General features: G+C 37.5%; 1 protein-coding gene across 1 annotated transcript in view; it reads right to left on the reverse strand.

Moving 5' to 3' along the window:
* Nucleotides 1-19,882, reverse strand: part of NFATC1 (nuclear factor of activated T cells 1) — a 221,502-nt gene that overhangs the window by 63,719 nt on the left and 137,901 nt on the right. Inside the window, exons 7-8 of the mRNA XM_043979273.1 lie at nt 14,471-14,526; nt 8,306-8,438 (exon numbers count right to left, since the gene is read on the reverse strand). Coding sequence (XP_043835208.1) covers nt 8,306-8,438; nt 14,471-14,526 — 189 coding nt within the window. The remainder of the gene's footprint in view (nt 1-8,305; nt 8,439-14,470; nt 14,527-19,882) is intronic.

Consider the following 19,882-nt stretch of genomic DNA (forward strand, 5'->3'; position numbering starts at 1 on the left):
CTCCAGTAAGTTACAGCATATGGGAAATGTGACTTGAGGAGGGGGTGAGAATATACTTTTTCAAAGAAGCAGTTATACAAGAAACTCCTCTAAAATGCTCACTGGAAATTGACTACAGTCATTAGGGTCAGAAATAGAGCATTTTATTCTGTATGGAAGTGTATAAATCTTTTGTCAATTTGTTCAAAAGAGATGTGTCTTACACTGTGTATGCTCTCACACACACACATTTAATGAATAGGCATCTTGGGTGTTCGGCTACTCTTGACTCACACTTCCTTTTGTTTTTGATGGCTTTTGCCCAGGATGATTGCTTAAAATAATACCCCTGCTCCCTCAGTGGTACTGTGAGGAGGTCTGATAAAGGGGTCACTGGATAGTCTGTGGTTACCCTCAGTCTCCTTGCTATTATACCTCTCTCTGCCCATTCTATTTACCACCCAGTAACCCACAAGCCACTCCCACTGCAGGGAAAAAGACTCACTGTTGCTCATTATTCTCCAAACTGGGATCCCATCTTTATATTCTCTCACAAGCTTAGAACACTCATCTTTCAGTAAGTAGTTTGCCTCTCCACTCTTACTTCTTATTGTTAAGGGCTAAAATTCTAGCTAAACTGTCTAAAATATCTAATGAGTGGTCGCCAATAAATTATAAGCTTTAGCAAGAGTTAGACTTTTAAGCATTTATTAAGGAGAATAAGAATTTGATAAAGAGAGAGAGAAAGGCTTAGATTCCTATCTATTAAAGGGAGAGCACATTTCTAGCTCTGCTCTCCACCAGAGTCCAAAGGAAAAAAGCCCCAGACCGAGTACCAGTCTCTTCCTTCTTCCTCCCATCAGCCAGTGTCACTTCCTGATGCCAGAGAAAAGACTCCTGGTCTTGCCCTCAAAGACCTTCGCTTCATGGGTGGAACTCTTCTACAGTAAGTCTCCAGTAGGTAGTGTCATTCCAATCGTTACATTATAGAACAGTCTTCTCTATGTACAAATCCTTTCCCTATATTTTAGAAGTCAGTGTTAAATGAGGCATATGGGATTTTGAAAGTATTTGAATACTTCCTTTATTAGCTTTTCCTGATGTCATATAGATGTCTCTATACCCTTTTTCTTAAACTTAACTCTTCTAAAAGACCCAGAAACTTTCCCAGCATCCAATCAGGATTCACATCAACCAAACCACTTGACAGCAAATTCAGCATACATAGACCAAGCAGAAACCACAAACCTTTGAAACAAAATGAACCAAGGAAACCCAAAATCTAAGACTAAATAGTCTGCAGAAAAATTTGAAAGATAAAATTCTATCAAGAATTTTTAAAATGGGGGAAGGGAAAATATTAGCATATTGTTATAAAAAGGGCAGCTTGAAAATGTTCAGATTTGCAATGTCCAGACTCTTCTAATTTTTGATGAATAATTTGAGCCATCCTGTGCCTACTCCATTTTTGTACATTATTTTGAATTATATCAAAGATTATGCCTCCATCTTTATTTCTCTATCCATCTACTAGAATTGAAAAAAATCCTAACTGCTCTTAGGGAATTTAATATTGGTTCTATCATGCTCTAGGAAGATACTTGAATTTATTAAATAAATTATTTCTCCCCAAACACTAAACAATATCCTAGAGGTATGAAAGAGTCAATATATCTCCAAGATATGATCAATACATGTATTTCTCTGTCTATAAGTTCAGGTCTGATAATTAGAAAGTTAGTGATAGAAAGCAGAATCCATCACTTTATAGATAGAATGTCCAAAAGTCTGTAACAAAAGTAGTATAAGACAGAACACAGATTGGTCATTTCAAAAGCAAGGACAGTATAGTGCCTTGGGCCAGCCTAATAATTAATCCATGTGGATAGGCATGACTGGTTTGTGATCAGTGTCATGAGCTGACCAAAAGTATCATCTTTGCTACTAGAGCAACAAAGTTTAAGAGTTTCCTTTTCAGTAGTTACATGTTTAATGTAAAGTCTCTATGTGTTCTACCTGAAAATTGCTCCTCCATATGTCAGTGCCCCCACATCCATTAAAAGGCAGGTGCAACTGAGGTCTACACATTTCTTTTGGACATTTGCTGGACAATTAAATTCTGTCAAGTACCCTAAGTATGCTACACTGGGCTATTTTCTTCCCATCAAATATGATCAAAGTACATGCCACAACAGGAAAGATAAAATGAGCACCATACTAGGTATAGAATTGAATTTACTTTTAGAGATACATCTCAAGAAGATTGCAGTTACCAGAATAAACAACCCCCAGCTATGTCCCTAACTACTGGACTTTGGGCAAGTAAGTTAACCTCTTAAGACCCAAGATGTAATCTACTTGGATCATAACTAAACAATAATACTCATGAACTGGTTTAAATTAGGTTAATCCTTTACTGTATATTAGTGGCTTACTGAGCCTAGAAAGAAATTGGATTCTCCCTACAGTCACAAAAAGGCATCAAGGAAATTATCTCAAAATTAATGGTTGGCAGAATGCGGAGGGGGGGGGAACTAAGAGGGAGCATAAGAAAGCATCTTTTTCTTTAGTTATTCTAAAAGACATGGTGTTCCTGTGTCTATAACAAAGGAGTATAATATCCCAATTCAAATGAATGCTTTGATACTTTTTTTTTTCATTTTAATAGGAAACAGGACTCATGCATAGTCATGGCTGATCTAGTTACAGTACTAAATGTCAAAGACAAAGATGCAATCATGGAGCCGCCAAAAAAACAGCTATAAAAGTACATGGCACAAAGTGAGCCATTTCAATTCAAGGAAAGATGTTTCAACCTGGAAAAGAAACATTCCCTAGAGTTAGCCAGTTCTCCATGTACTGATGCCATTGGCCTAAAAGGGAATGTTTCATTGTATTCAATTACCTAAAGACTGAATGGCAGGGCAGAAAAGGGTAGGAGAGAGAAAGAGGAAAGTTGGATCTATCAGTAGAGTCCCTGGGGGCATAACTTCCAGCACCCCAAGATCATGTGACTGTTTAAAAGAAGTTGGGATTGAGACCCAGAGGTGGGAGAAGCAGCATCACCAAAGCATTTCCAGTTGAATCAAATTACCTCTACTTCTTTGACACAAAAGCTAAGTAAATAAACATTTAAAGTCAACATTAAGCTTTTAGAGTGCTTGGATGATTCTAACTATCTTGGGATTAAGATGTCCATGAAAAAGGCTTTTTGTGGGATAAAAAGCAACTACCAAAAAGTTCAAAATGGAAAGGGTGAAGCCTAAAGATGCTATAAAAGCTTCAGAGGCTACAAGCAGAATAATATGTGCTTGGAGCTCCATGTGCTGTACTCATTCAGTGTGCCAGTTTATAATTCCATCTACAAACTCCAACTATTTCTTTTGACAAACCACCTCAGAACATTTGCACTGATGGTTGCTAGTTTTTACTAGAAGCTATGTCACCAATTGGTACACTGAACAGCATGACCATAGGAGAAGTTCTTTAGTCAGCAAGTTGTTAGAAGCCTGAACTCTTCAAAAGGACCTAAACATAAGTTCTATGGGACTAGGTGTGAAAATTTCAGAAGACAAGAGAATAATGCAATCTTTATCTCTTAATTATTTACAAATTCAAACATACATGTCTGCTATTCATATATTCATCTATTCAATAAGCACTTAGCAGGTTCTAGGGAAGCTGGGGAACCTAGGGGAAATGTAAAATATTCCCTAACTGTGAAGAGCTTACATTCTATGTGAATCAGGAAAGGCAGATATGTTATCTTGGAGATATTGGTTTTTTTCATCTATGCAGTTATCAGTTCTGGAGTGTCAAAGCCTTTAAGAATCATAGAGAGGTTCTTAAAAACCATGTAGTCCAATGTCTTTATTTTACAGATGAGGAAACAGCCCCAAAAGGTGAAGCGATTTGTCCTTATACAGATAAAAATCAATAAAGTTACTCAAACTCAGATCTTCTAGGATTCCAGATCTACTCTTCTTTCCATTATATCCTTCCACCTGCATAATCTGAACAGAGTGAGGCCCCTCCTGTGCAGGGAAAGGTTTCAGTTTCTCTCACAGTACATCTCTGGAGAGGTAGAGGAGAGGAAGGGCGTCGTGAGACAAGTACGAGGGAATCACTACCATTTCATTCTTCTTGACATGGTACTTTTCCTGCTACCATCTTTATTGGGGTGTCAGAATTCACCATCAGAGAAAGACAAAGAATTCCATCTCTTAAAACTGTCTCTATTCAGATAAATTTTGTTGTTTATTGGTCTAACTATCCTGACAATTGATGCTCATCTTTGACAAAAGGGAAATAGCAGAATGAACAAGTTCCTTTCTTAATTGTACATATGAAAGTGAATATTTTGTAATAAACTTGTCACTGACCAAGCAGGATAGTGAATCTACCTTCTTTCCTACGTGTAGGGTGAATGGTGCTCATTATGCCTTTACAGCCTTTACTTTTGGAGCTCCTAATGCCTTTTAGGCTTTTGTCATACTCCATAATTACAAATTAGCTAGGAGTCCTCTTTTGAATATGACTAGTCCATTCAAGGGCCTACTTTCCTACTCATAAATGCCTGACAAAGATAGTCTGATATGATTCTCCAAGTCCTTGTAGTTGAAGCTGTGGATCATGAGCCTTTGAGTTCATTAATTACTCAGTACTCAAAGGAACAATGTAGATGTGGATAGGTCCCAAGAATGATCTCACAAGATTTCCAGCTCAAAAGTTGGTCTAGCTTTTGGTCATCCAAAGCCAAACTCAAACCTTTGACTCCTCTGAGACCTCACCACAGATTAGAGCTCTTTTATATTTGTAATTCTACATTTCAAAAGCATTAAAATAATTTCTCAGAACTGTTCATGTTTCTGGCAGAATCTTTGTTTTGTGACGTCTATCAATGCTTCTCTTAATCTATCTAATTATGACTAAATGGCAAGGCAAATTTCCTTTCAGGGAGTTGTATTTTAGTATTCTTTAGCAAAACAATGACAAATAAAAAGTTTAAAAAAACTCTCTCAAATAATACACATGCTCTCTGCATGCAAAAGTCTTCCATCGTGATACCTGATGTTTTTTTCTATCTTGTGCTATCTTGTTTTCTCCCAGAAGCAGAATGCAAAGAATTTTAGATGAGAAATGCACATACCCTTCAAGAGCTGGTGCATTTAATAGGTGAGTGTACCCAAGTTAAACATTTTACCAGCCTCCAGTGGAAGAATCTGTGTGGCTTTAAAAGCCAGTCTACAAAGATCCCCCAACCAAAGCAAAAGCCATGCCATAAGACCAGCAGGATTTTGCATCTCTGTTTGGTTGTTTTCCTTCAATGTGACCAATGTAACATTTTAATGTAAAAAGTGAGCTTCCAGTACAAGACATGGGGGATGAAAATGAGGTGTAGCTACTAAATGTCATCGTGGGCAAATTGCTGATTGTGTTTATCTGCTGCCAAGCAGTAAGAAGATAATTTTAGAGCTGAGACAGGAAGTGGAGGAGGCTGATGACAGAGATGTGGGCCCTACTCACCATTTTCATAAGCAAACAAAACACTTTCCACACTTTCATTCCACGATGTTGTGAAACTCTAAGAAGGTTACATTTAACCAAGGGCAGTGAAAGTCCCCACCTGGGTACTGTAAAGTTTTGGCATTAAATAGATTTTAACACATCAGTAACATAGATTGGTCAGTGACATTGAGAGAGTCGCCTTTAAGAAATGGTGTCCTTTGAAGAAACTTTTCTTTCCCTTTTCAGTATTCCTTATTAAACAGAGAATTGGTAAGAGTTCCGACGTAACAAATAGGGAATACATCTGCTGCTAACCAAATTACTGTCTTGTCCTAGTTCTCAGTCTAATGATTCTATCTCAGCCTAGTGATATTGTGAAGGAAGGGAGGAGGGAAGGGAGGAAGGAAGGAAGAAGGGAGGGAGGGAGGGAGGGAGGGAGGGAAGGAAGGAAGGAATGTAATAACAGGATCCCTAGTTATATCTTACTTCAAAGGAAAACCTCAGAGGATTCTGATCTACTCAGATTATCTAAATTTTACATGCTTCTCTATATAAGCCACTTAATCAGTAGAGCATTAAGAGATTATACTTTAAATACACTTTAACTCCACATTTTTTGATGTTAGGATTGATTTGCCAAACCCAACTCATCAAGTGCACTTAGCAAACACATTAAGAATTAGCAAGCTATGTTTCAGCTTTTGTCATTGACAAATATTTAAGTTTATGGTTAAATATGAAGCACATATAAATAAACCGAGGTAGACAAACCTAGCAAAAAATTGGAAGGGGAAATGTTGGCATTGTTATCAATGATTTTGTTTAAAAAAAAAAGAAAACGAAGTAAACCCTACAAGTAGGATGATAATTGTTTCATAATTAACATTATAGCCCAAGCTGACCCAATTTGAAAGACTTTAATCCCCATTTGGGTGTCTCTTGAGATCAGAATTCTCTATTCAGAGTCCAGTTTCACTAAGAATGATGGTAGTGTGATGGTGGGTGGGATTCTGAAACCAAGTGCTCCAAAGGCTTCTACTTTCATTAGGTCTAACAATCTAATTCTTTGGTCACTCCATCACAGAAAAGGAAGGTTAAGGAAGTTATTCCCTTCTTTCTGCACTGCATGCACTGAACACAAGTCTAAAGTGGGAAAGCCTCATGGCATCCTAGTATAACCTAAGGCCACAACAATGTACTCCCAAGATGAGAGTATAAAAATAAAAATGGTCTCCATTCTAGTTCCGTTTTCCAAATGTAATCTCTTCTTATGAGGCCTCAGTTTTATTTTTCAGTGTTTCATTTTCTGTCTAACACATTTGGTATTTGATAAGGACAAATCCACTAAAGCTGTTGTAAAACAGAGCACTTTCATTTACATAGATATGCTGTACCTTACTCTAAGAATGTCTAACTCATCTGTAAATTATGAGTAAACTCACTGTCACATAAATCCTAAATAGACTATAATACATGGCAACAAATTAAACCATGGAAATCTTTTAAATGTCAACATGCTGACAGTTACATGCATCCTTTCTTCTATTTTCAAAACACTATCTTGGTGATATTTCTGCAGCAAAAGTACATCAATCTAATCATAGATTTCACTGATGTTTGTCTGATACAACACTTTGCTCTAACTGTTCAATCAACATAGATATGTTAGAGCTTTCTTCTTAGCTAGAACATTTTAAATACCATTTAACATTCAAAGCACAAAGATGCCATTGCAATATTCTTGAGATTTCCTCAAGAGACCTGACTGCTTTTACAATGAATTTTAGGACACCTTTCTTTTTAAAATGATAACAGTAAAATTTTTTCAGAATATAAAGATACAAAAAGTTGAGGATTTTAAATAATTGGGGCTATACAAGTATAAATTGTCCTTGTGAAATACAGGACCTTAACTCATTCAATTAAGTGGAAAACTAGACATTTTGACTTTACTGGATAGATGCCAGGCTTACCACAATCAACATGATTCATTCCTGCTGACGGGAGCCTTGGTACAAGTGGTCACAAATAGGTACAGGTTTGGAAATATACATTTTTTGTGATTTTCCTTTCTTTGCCATTTCCTGGGTCATTAGAAGTCAAAGAAATTGTATTTTCTTAAAATACATACCCTGAAAAGTTCATAAGGTTAATTGCTATTATGGGAGTCCAGAAGGGCTATCTACAGTCTTTTAAAACAGGCAATCAACAATAAAAGGGCATGTTTTGATTACACAGAAAGTTCTCCCATCTGAAAATCTGCTCATTACAGTAACATTAAATACCCAATGACTGGGTCTGAAATGGAATATTAGCATGAGCATAAAATCACCATTGAAGTGAAGTGACCAAATAAGGTGTTGGACTTAAGACGTTATAGCAAGTGTTTATTTCTAAAGGCATCTACAAAGGAATTATAAGTATTTTCTTTTCCACCTTAAAGATCTATACAATTTCATATACACAGCAGCATTACTACTGGTGAAGCGCACAGAAGATTCATGCTGTGCAGGGAGTAGTGTGGGGGTGGCTGCTGTGTATTTGTAGGCCACCAGCAGACAGAGATCAGCAATCTTCGCTCCAGGTAACACCCAACAATTTTTTTAAAAGGGAAAATACATTTTCCTCTGCATTTCAGAGGAAATTGAGGAGACAGTCTTGCTAAGCAGGCTGAAACATAGTTTTTTACTCCCCAGTGCAGCACAGGTTACATTGTATTGCACCAACTTCATGAAGTGTTCCAATTTTTTCTACATCTTTTAGAAAAAACATCCAAATCTTTCATTTCCAGTGCTTAATGTTAGAAATATATTGTTACCATTTGCAGGAAGGTAGGTGAAATGCTGGTACTGGCTTCTCTTTCTCTTTCCATTGCAGACGTAGAAATTAACCTGAACAGGACTGGTAATTCTCTGATTGCGAAAAGGTGGTATCTCAACCACCAGTGAATTCTGAAATGAGAATGATACACAAGGAAAGGCACCAATCAGCATCTTATAAAAAAAAATAATTAGAATGTCTACACGTAACCCTTCCAAATTCCTGGGTAGATCTTTAAAAGAATAAAACCAGCCTAATTAACCATGTTAATGAAGGGAAGTAGAGAGGAAGCAAATTAGAATGATAGAATAGAATGCAAGTCTTAGAGTCAGAAAGATAAATGGATTCTAGTCTTGCCTTTAACTCATACAGACTATGTGATCTGGACAAGTCCATTGATGTCTCAGTGTCCCCAAACAATGCTCTAAGACAACACATTTGAAAGGAGTTGCTGACCTGCACGGGTGGAATAAGTTTCCACACCAAAGAATTCCTCACATTGAAATCAAAAGTCTATACCAATTAGTGTGGAAAAGGACTTGGGGAATGAGCATTAAGTACCTTCTTTGTGCTAGGCACTGTGCTAAGACTTTACCTCATTATATATAGCACTAACTACCAAATGATGTATAATCTATCCCTCAATTCTTTTTTTTCTTTTTTTTTCTTTTTTTTTTTTTTGTGGGAAAATGGGGGTTAAGTGACTTGCCCAGGGTCACAGAGCTAGTAAGTGTCAAGTGTCTGAGGCAGGATTTGAACTCAGGTACTCCTGAATCCAGCGCCAGTGCTTTATCCACTGCGCCACCTCTCGGCCCCCTATCCCTCAATTCTTATTATTATCATCTCCTCCTTCCCAACATCAGCATATCTATTCATCTAACTATGTTTGTACTTAGGCTAACTGAAACCTAGTTTGCACTACTCTCCAAAATATGGTTGAAGGGTCCTGTTAGGGTGAGTGGTAAAGGCAAGAGATCAAGACTATCGGAGGAAATTAATATGGTATTAACAATTTGCTGGGCATAAAATTCCACACAGAAAATCAGTAATAACTCTATGCTCCAATTTGTGGACAAATCAACTCAACAAGCATATATTATGCATTTTATATACCACGCGCTGTGTTAAGCACTGAGGATGAAAAAAAGGGTGAACAAATGAAACAATAATATCAATAAAAACCCCACAACCTTGGAAATATCTGATACCCATTAATGTTCTCTATGAGTTACTTAGCCAGTCATATGCCTTATGAGGTCCCAGAATCACCTCACTTATTCTAGACCAATGTGAACAAAAAGAAAAAAAAAACCAAACACAATCAATACTGGTATTTCAGTAGTGGAAAATATTGGGCAATAGTATTGTAAAGTACTTTTCCATAAGAATGACAAAGAAGAATCCAAGGGAATTGTTTCCTGGAGACTTTTTTTTCTGAAGGAAAATTAGTGGTTACCCAACTATCCATCTGTAATATTCAAGTTAGTGTTGATCAATAAGAAAAATAGTCTAACCCAGGAGATAATCAAACCAAGGCCGTCAAAAGCTCTTTTATAATTGGGTTTACCTAGGCAATTCTGTATGGGGATGACTAAATTTATACTAATTAAGAGTCTCTCCCATACTTAAAGTCAAGATAAATGAGGTAACCATTCTCAAGCCATGGACTTGAGTTATTTAGGGAGAAAAACCATAATATATATTATTCTCCCCCACTGAGCCAAATGAGGCTCAGGGATTACAGAGAAAAGATCCTGAACTATTATATGGAAGGTGCTTGATTACAAATATGCTTATCTTTTTAGACAAGTCTACTACATCCTTCTACAGATACCATGGCAAAGACATGACTTTAGCTGGTGATATGGTGCAATAGAAAAACTAATGGTCTGGGCATTAGGAGAGCAGGGTTCTTCCTAGTCCTAGTTCTGCCTAGTTCTGGCTAGTTCTTAAGTCACTTAATCACCATGAAGCTCAGTGACAGAGTCACCATGAAACCCAAGTATTCTCAATCCAAGTTCAGTGCTCTTTGCACTGTACTTTTTGGTTTCTTTGAGATAAATGGTAATCTGTGATAATAACAATGTCTAGAATGTATATATTGCTTTAACATTTGAAAAATGCATTAAATGTGCTATCTTATTTGATCTTCACTACAATTGTAGAAGGCAAGTGCTATTAATACAATTTTAAAAATGAAGAAAATGAGGGGCAGCTAGGTAGCGCAGTGGATAGAGCACCAGCCCTGGAGTCAGGAGTACCTGAGTTCAAATCCAGCCTCAGACACTTAACACTTACTAGCTGTGTGACCCTGGGCAAGTCACTTAACCCCAATTGCCTCACTAAAAAAAAAATGAAGAAACTGAGGCTGAGAAGTGCTTAGGCAATCAATCCAGGGTCACAGAGGTAGTATCTGTGACAGGATCTGAACTCATGTCTTCCTGATTTTAAATACAGCAACCTGTTGTCTGTATCACTTAGCTGCCTCTACAAAGTGTCTTCAATGCCATGCCATATGATTAATTTTTAATAAGAAAGGGGAGGGGAAGATGTGGGAGATCTTAATAGATATACACCTTGGATTTTTTGTTCCCTTTATCAAAGATAAACTGGGAAGCATTGGTCAAATGGTACAGATGATATATACTTTAAGGAATATATAAGCATCACAGGATGTTGGAGTTGAACAGACCCCTCCTTTCTTTGCAAATGAGGAATCAAAGGTCCAAAGAAACTTCTCCAAGTTCACACAGTATGAGGATTTGAATATTGTGTTCTTTCTACTACACTGTAGTATATGGTACCAAGTTAAAAATTGCATTTACTAGCTATACATTCCTACTACTTTCAGACTTCCTCATTGATGAGGCTCAGAGAGATTGAGTAGCTTTGTCCATGGTCACTGCTAACAAGAGTCAAAGGTGGAATTTCCACCACCCACATATTCCTGAATACAAGACCAATACTCCTAGCATACATTTGGGCCTGGAGTTAGGAAGACCTGACTTCAAATCTTTATTTAACTACTTAATAGTTGTAAACCTAAGCAAATCACCAAACGAGTGGGGAAAATAATAGCACCTACCTCCCAGGATTGTTGTGAGGATCAAATGAGTTAACATATATAAAGTGTTTTGCAAACTTTAAAATGCTACATAAATATTAGTTACCATTATCCATTATCACATTCATTTTTGAACATACAAGAGAGAAAATGAAGTTAAGGTGAAAAAATATATAATAAGAAAATTTGCATTCATAGAAAAAACAGTGAAAGGATCTTTAGAAACAATGAATACATATGCATTCACCTTGGCTTTAAAAACTTATACATGAAAATCAGAATGTACAGAATACTTAAATTGGAAGAAGGAAATTATTCTTTTTGCAGCAAAAAAAATAATTTACTTAACCTGCATGTATCAAAATGTAAACATGTATAATGAGCAGAGAAGAAGCAGAGGTGATAGACAATGACTTGCAACAGAGAGATGGAGTGATCTGGAGACACATAAATACACCGTTTGGTCTTTCTGCATCCCAGCTAAGGGAATATCATGCATGAAACTCAGACAAGTTCCTATAAGCAAGTGAAGTACAGTGAACAATAGCTCCTGATAGAAGAGAAGACAGCCAACTCCCACTATCTTCCACATTCTAAACATCCATTCACAAAGAGTTAGTGAGCTTCACAGAAGAGAGTCTGATCCTCTAAGCTTATGGCTTCCTTTACTTACTACCAAATTCCCTTGGCATGTGCATGGCCAGCATATGATGACTGGCCTTGCAGTAGTTACTGAGCCCTTGGAAGGATGTCACTATTCTTTTACTGAGGCATCTGCCATTTTGAGATTCCCTAATGTTATCTCCAGGGGAAACTAGGTGGTACGGTGGATAGACCACCAGGCCTGAAGTCAGAAAGATTTATCTTCCTGAATTCAAATCTGGCCTCAGACACTTACTAGCTGGACAAGTCACTTAACCCCATTTTCCTCAGTTTCCTCATCTGTAAAATAAGTTGGAGAAGGAAATGGCATGTCATTCCAGTACCTTTGCCAAAAAAACAAACAAACACAAATGGGGTCACAAAGAGTCAGGCATGACTGAAAAAATTAACTAAAACAACAATGCCATCCCCCAAAACTCCCTAAGAATACCCAGGAGATAATCAAACCAAGGCCAGATAGAACTCAGTATAAATGATTTAGACTAGTGGATGAAATAAATATCAGTTCCATATTTACTCTCATGGTGGTTTGTCCATGATTATAAAGAATAAGCTGAAGACTGCAGTAATTATACAAGAAGGCTAACAAAGAGATGAGTAATATATGAAAGCAAGGGGAAAAGTAAGCTTGTATCACTTGTGTGAGTTGTCAGGGATTGGTCCCAATATGTGTAAGATCACAGGTTCACAGATTTAGAGCCAGAAGAGACCTTGAAGGTCACATAGGCCAACCCCTGCATTTTACACGAGGGAGCTGAAGCTCAAAGATCTTAAGGGGCTTGTCCAGGGTCAACAAAGGCAATGGGAAACAGAACTGGCATCTGAGCCTATCTCCTCAGATTCTAAATCGAGCCCTATTTTCAGTCTATTATGAATGGAACTGGCACTTGAGCCTAAGGAAGCACTGAAAAACGATACCATGGGCAATGTATCCCTCAGATAAAGTGAAGCAAAGTTTGAGGCAAGTATGCAAAAAAAAGGCAATGAAACACTGCTCTATGTGCTTCATCACTTTCTAGCAGCTGATGTATTTCTGGGAAAATCTATATTAGTCTTAGAGAGAGGCAATATCAGTAAGGAGGTTGTAAGACTACCATGCACAAATTTTAATATGAGGAATGAGAAATGAAAGTGAGAGTAAATCAGCATAGCTAACTTGTCCCTCCAGTGGAAGAACAGAAAAAACCAGCATACATTACTGATCACCTAAAATAAACCATTAATTGCCAGAGGTGTATTTATTAAGCACCTACTAAGTATCTAGCACTGAGCGGGCTTCTTTGAGGGATACAAAATAAAACCGACATACAATTAAGTAAGTAAGTGGTTATTTGTAAAGTTGGAGGAGAAATCTAACAATAATAATAATAGCCATGGAATATATTGTCAATTTATTCTTTCCTTTTAGCTGCATGTATCACAAAAAATTCATATATTTATAGGCAAACCTAATGAGTAAATTTGTCAAGTAAGACTACGTCTGAGGTGGTGTCTAATTTATATTCAAAACAAAAGTAACTAATAAAAATCATCATGTGCTCTGTAGTGGATAGTTAATAATGAGCCATTGCCCAAGGGAATTACAGAAATATTGGTCTAAGAACCTACTTGTCTATAGGACAGGGGATATGCCCCACTGAAGAGCAGGTCAATTTTGAGAGTCTCAGAACAAGTATTTTTTCCCCTAGGGACTTGGGGAGAGCAGCAGTACTCATATTGGGGAATCCCCCATCCTTATTCTTTTTGGCTGAAATTGAAATAACTGTGATAGAGAATGCAGAAAAGTATGTCCATGTGCAAAGGATATCTATATATCTCTACTTCTAGCTAGCTAGCTATCTACCTACCTATCTATATGTTTTCTGTTATTCAGTCGTGTCCAACTCTTTGTGACCCCATTTGGGGTTTTCTTGGTAAAGATACTGGAGTAGGTTGCCATTTCCTTCTCTAGCTCATTTTACAGATGAGAAAACAGAGGCAAACAGGGTTAAGTGACTTGCCCAGGATCATACAGCTAAGACTCCGAGAGCAGATTTGAACTCAGGAAGATGTCTTCCTGACTTGAGGCACTCTATCTACTGCACCACCTAGCTGCCTCATATGTTTTTTTGGTGATATCCAATTTGTGCCCAAACCATTTTACAAAGCATTTCCAGGAGGACAAACTTATGTCTCCTGGTCCATGTGGTTGCTGTTACCATCATTATTCTTCCCATTATTTAGCTTCGTTTTAGCACTTGTTTCACAGAGTGTTTTACAATCATCTTTATGACTTGTTCATGCCCTATCTATTATTTTTATTAGTTGTTCTATTTTACTAAAGAAACTAGATGCAAAAGTCAAGGAAATTCTCATTCTGTTCTAGCTGGATGCTATAGAAACATGTAAGAGCATGTATTTTTTTTTAAAAACAGCAGCAATTTAAGGAATACTTACTGGCTTGCACATTTCTTTGTCAGTTTTTGCTTCCATTTCCCACACATGGTGACCATCTAAAAGGAAAACATAGAAATAAATCTATTCTTTTGTGCATATATTTCTTCTTACCTCCATTCTCTCCTCTCCCCCCCCCATTCCCTTAGATCCATATAAATTATCATTATGTAGGCGACATTAGGACTCAGTGGCAGGAAAAAATAACTGTCTTGAGGCACCAAAACTTTTCCTGATTTCCGGGATGATCTCTTTCTAGATCAAACAACAAACATTAATAAGGGTCTATTGTATACAAAGCACTATGTTGTATATAGGAGAATACACAACTTAGATAAGGCAGGGTCCCTGCCTACAAGAAGCTTGTGGTCTAAACACAGATAACTGTAATTCATAGTGTTCCATGATAGTTATGTAAGACATCATCAATTTCAATGAAGTGGGGAATTTGTAGCTGCCCTGACATTGAATGCAGACATGAGGCTTAAAGAAATAAAACAGGTTCTTAGACATCACATCTCAACTTAACCTAGGCATATTCATCATGCCAGAGCACATAATCTCCACAGACTGGATTCTCTTATGACAACAAGCAGGTTAGTGGCCCACACAACTGGTGAACTTTAGATTAAGCCATTTTGACTTAGATTTAGTTAATGTGCTTCTATCCCACTATACCTGAAACTGGACAGCGAAAGGATTTCTAAATCCATTATCAATCTATCCAAAGAGAAATTAAAAATGAGGGGAAAATGCAGACTGGCCCCAAAGCTAATGGTGTCTCTGTCCAGCAGTAGGGAGAGAACATTTGGGGAATTATGAGCTCTGCTGGATTACCAGAGAAGCCATTGTAACAAATGGGCAAATAACACTTGTGGTATTTTTTTCTGTATATTTATTGCCATATTCAGACATACAAATGAAAATACAAGTTCATTTGAACCTCAACCAAGAGCCATTTGCATGGTGGATGTGTTTTGTTCTTTTTTTAAGAAAAAAAAAATGGTTCAAGGTACTTATGAATGAACTTTTTGTTCTTTATTGCCTGCCATGCCAGGCACAGAGGTGTCACCTTTAGGAGTATCTAATGTATTCTGAATTCCTGCAAACAATAATCTTTGTATACAGAACCATCTCTCTGGAAGGTAGGCTGTTATGAGAATGGTTTTAAGTCATTATTCTTAAACTGACAAGAAAAATGATTGTATCAATTACTTACAAGGAAATTTACTTCTACCTCCTACCCATTCAGTCTTTTACCTAAAATGAAATAATATCCTTAAAAAAGTAATTGCCACTTATTAAACCATCTACTAATGTATAGGATTGAAATTTACACTGGTGAAAGAAGTGAGGATCCACAGATGAAATCATGAATTACTGAAATGCTGGAATATGTATATGCAGCCTACATTTTTCCTTATTTTATTTTGAAAGGAGAAAAGATAAACCTTTTTCGAGCTGCAAAGCAAAACAAAATCATAGAAATACCTTCAAAAGTTATTGATTGGGGAAAATATATTAGCTATACCAATGCCCAGAACTCTCCAACACTATGTTACAAACATGCCAGAATTACACAAACTTCCAAAGGCTACTAGATCCCAGCACACAATTCATTCACCAGATGAATCCACTAAATCAATGATTTAAAAAAAAAATAGGGGCAGCTAGGTGGCTCAGTGGATAGAGCACCGGCCCTGGATTCAGGAGTACCTGAGTTCAAATCCGGCCTCAGACACTTAACACTTACTAGCTGTGTGACCTTGGGCAAGTCACTTAACCCCAATTGCCTCACTAAAAAAAATAAAATAAAATAAAATAAACAGAATACTGTCTCTTGGGTTCAGGACCCAACGTTCCTACAGGAAAAAATACTGTGAAACTTGAAATAAACTTAGTTACTCTTGAAGACATCAGAATTTTGACAGATCTGAAAAACTTCCAAACTGCAGACCTGCTCAAGAACTTTGGCCAACGGACTATTTTTTTTTTACTGTAGCCATATGTACTAGTGATCAGAGGTGCTTTATTTATTTATTTATTCATTCATTGATTTTTTTTTGGTATTTATTTGTGCTTAATTCCTAGCTGCTATCTTAGAGAGAGACTATACGGTCTAGGACAGGTTCTAGGACTCTATCTTAGAACCTTGAAAAGGTTGACTTTCCCCTCCTCTCCTACTTTTTTAAAAAGAAATCTAAGTTATTCTTTATGTAACTAATCCTCTGCTACTTCTCTTTAGCACTAACTTATAGTCTTTTGAAATTTTATTATGACAAAGCACAAGTTTGCTCAAAAAAACGTTTTAGGTGTTATAATCTAAACTGTTAGGGAAAAATTCCGGCTAGTGTTTAGTCTTTACCTATCAACTAGAAGCTAAGAGTCATAGTTTGGGTTTCAGTAAGAAATTCTCTTGAGACTGTCCAGACCCTTACTGTTAAAAAGGGGGCGGGGGCAGAAGGGATTGAGGGGGAATGAGCGTCACAGGGAGAGAAGGGGAATAGAGGACTCATTAAGAGTTAGTGACATTTCATTTAACAAAAACATAAGGAGGAGAAGCTGTTATGAAGCAGAGACCAAAAAAAAGTAGACAATTCCTCATGTTACGTCTGGTGAACCAAGAGGGAAATCTCAACGCCCACGAACTGGGACCTACTCCAGGAGGGAAACCTTAGACCACTACGTCAACCTCTTACAGTAAACATGTTTTGCAGGTTTATACAATTTAAAAGGAAAAAAACACTGGGATAGGAACAGTTAGTGGGGGCCGAACTAGTAAGGAAATTTGCCTATGGAGGAGAAAAAAGTTTTCTTCCAATGCAATAAGCATGTGGGATACCTTTATTCTTGTCAGAATGTGCCTAAGAAGTGAGGCCTGATAAACCACAAAAGTTTCCATTGTAAGCTTGCCACATCTGCATTGGCCTGGCTGGTTGAGGGCCCAAGGCAACTCCCTGTCTGGCCCGGCACCAACAAAAGTACACCAGAGCAATTTATACCTTTCCAAAATGCAAATAATTCAAATTACAGACATAACACAAAGCTGAAGCAGACACATTTCAGGCATTCCCGTTAAAAAGTTTTGCTCTCTGGACCCACCAAAATATATGGGAAGCTTTGAAGGGCCAGTTCTTGGGGCTTTCCCCCAATCAATCTGATGACCCCCCGCCCCGGGAGATATGGAAGGCCATTTCAGACACTGGCTTCCCTTTTGCATGGTGGAGGGAATTCAGAGAAAATAATTTGACCATTAGCATAGCTAGAATCATTTTGCAGTCCTATCTTTGGAGGGAAAGCATGTGGTTCTTTCTTCTATGGCTTATTCTCATCTCCTAAGGGCAAGATACATAGCGATTTACTGGGCTGCTGGTATCCTTTGAGACTTTTAAATGGCAGAGGGAGAATCTAGACAGAAAAAAAAAGTTGCTAATTGGAAAACCAAGGTTCAAGTCCTGCCTTTGATACATACCTGCTTTATTATTCTAGGTAAGTCTTTTAATCTCTGAGTGTGGTAGGCAAGTCTCTAGGACTCTTGAGTTGCTGACCTAAAGGGAATTCCCTTATCTAGAAGTAAACTATACTAATGAAATCACAAGTCCAGTCCCTATGATCCCTCCTAACAACCTCATAACTTTTAGGAATCTCTACCAATTTCTCACTTTTTTCAGCATCCATTAACCATTTTACACCCAGTCCTCCCTATGAGAAACACCTGGAGTCATCAACAATTGAAATTACGGCTCTTAAGATCCATTCAATTTCTCCCAAAGCAGATGAAAGATGACCAATTCTGCCAAATGGATCCATCATGGCCTAGGGCTGTCTTCTGCAAGGCACCTGAACTTGAAGGTGAGGGATGGATTCAGTCCCATCCAAAACCCACGTTCCACTGGAAAGGGAAATGGCCAACCCTGAATGGGCCTTTGTGTTTCAGCCTTATCAAATCCTCATTGCATTTCTCAGTGCTCCAGGAAACTGCATAGAAGTCCAGGGGTAAAAATATTCCAAATCATTAGGGAATTCCCTACAGCATGAGTCACAGAAAAGGCTTCCCCACCACACCCAGCTAGAAGATTTCTACACAAACAGGGCACTGTGGGTCTGTTCCAACACTCCACAGGACTGAAAAAGAAGCTGTTTAAAACTCACAATGTCAATTAGTCATATATATTGTAGTGTTTTTCTAGGGCTGAGGGTTTTTTTCCCCATACATGAAAGCAACCCAGAGTTTATTTAGGAGCCATAAAAGCTTTTCTAAGACACACTCTATTATTTTCTAATCCTTCTTGGTGTGTTGGGCTTTATTCTTAGATGTATGGCTATGATTGTGTTTCTACACACCAGAGAATGAGTTCTGGATAGTTAGAACTCTGTGAGAACACTGGGATCAACACATATTAACTAAAATGGTTCTACACTCACATGAATTAAAAGATAGAACAGAAACAACAAAGTATAGAGATCAAAAAAGGGTCATAAAGCAGAATGCATGTGACAGTCTTTTCTGGGATCACCAATCCCATCAACCCATGGGCTATATCTCTGCATCGGGAGACTGGGGAAAAGGAGAAGAAAATGCAAAATGGACATGTCTCTAGACAAAGACTTTTTGGCTTCAGTGACTCCAATACCTACAATGGAATACTACAATTTGTTTCATTTTGTTTTTAGGAAAATGAAAGAAAGGGAGGGAGAGGCAGAGACAGAGAGACAGAAGGAAAGAGAGAGACACAAAGAAACCAACAGATAGAGACTAAGAGAGACACAGAGTCCACATTTAGAATTGTTTCACAAATATATTTAAATCAAACAGAAAGCAATGCCTGAAAATTAAGGCACTCCTCTTCTTAGGAATCCTTATGTCTACTACCCCCTCCTCCCCTTATTCTAAAATTCTCACCAAATGCAAAGAAGTCATCTATGTCAGAATCAATATCAACTTGTTTTTAATCAGGATGTAAACCATTTTTGGCAAACTCTTACCAAATTCTCCCTAGGAACTAAAGTAGGCAAAGTTACCCAAGATAATTATATATAATATCAATTGGTTTTACCCCAAAACACAAGAAAGAATATGAAGTTGGAAAGGAGAAGGAAAAATAAATCAATTTCCTCATTTATTTATTCATATTAGTTTCTGTCTCGATTCGATAATAGCCTAAGTGAGCTGCCTCTATTGGTATAGCAAGAAAACTCCATTCTGTTGAAATGAAGGTAAAATATGGCATGCTGTCAGGACATAAAATTGAGTCACAGAACTTCGGAGTTGGAAGGGACCTGAGAAGCCAGTTTGTCCAACCCATACCTGAATAAGAATTTTCTCTTCATACCCATTAAGTGGGCAACTAGACTTCACTTGAAAACCCCCAGCAAGGAGAAACCTATTACCTTTCATGGAAGACTATCCTACTT

Source organism: Dromiciops gliroides, chromosome 1 (assembly GCF_019393635.1).
Source record: "Dromiciops gliroides isolate mDroGli1 chromosome 1, mDroGli1.pri, whole genome shotgun sequence".
NCBI lineage: Eukaryota > Metazoa > Chordata > Mammalia > Microbiotheria > Microbiotheriidae > Dromiciops > Dromiciops gliroides.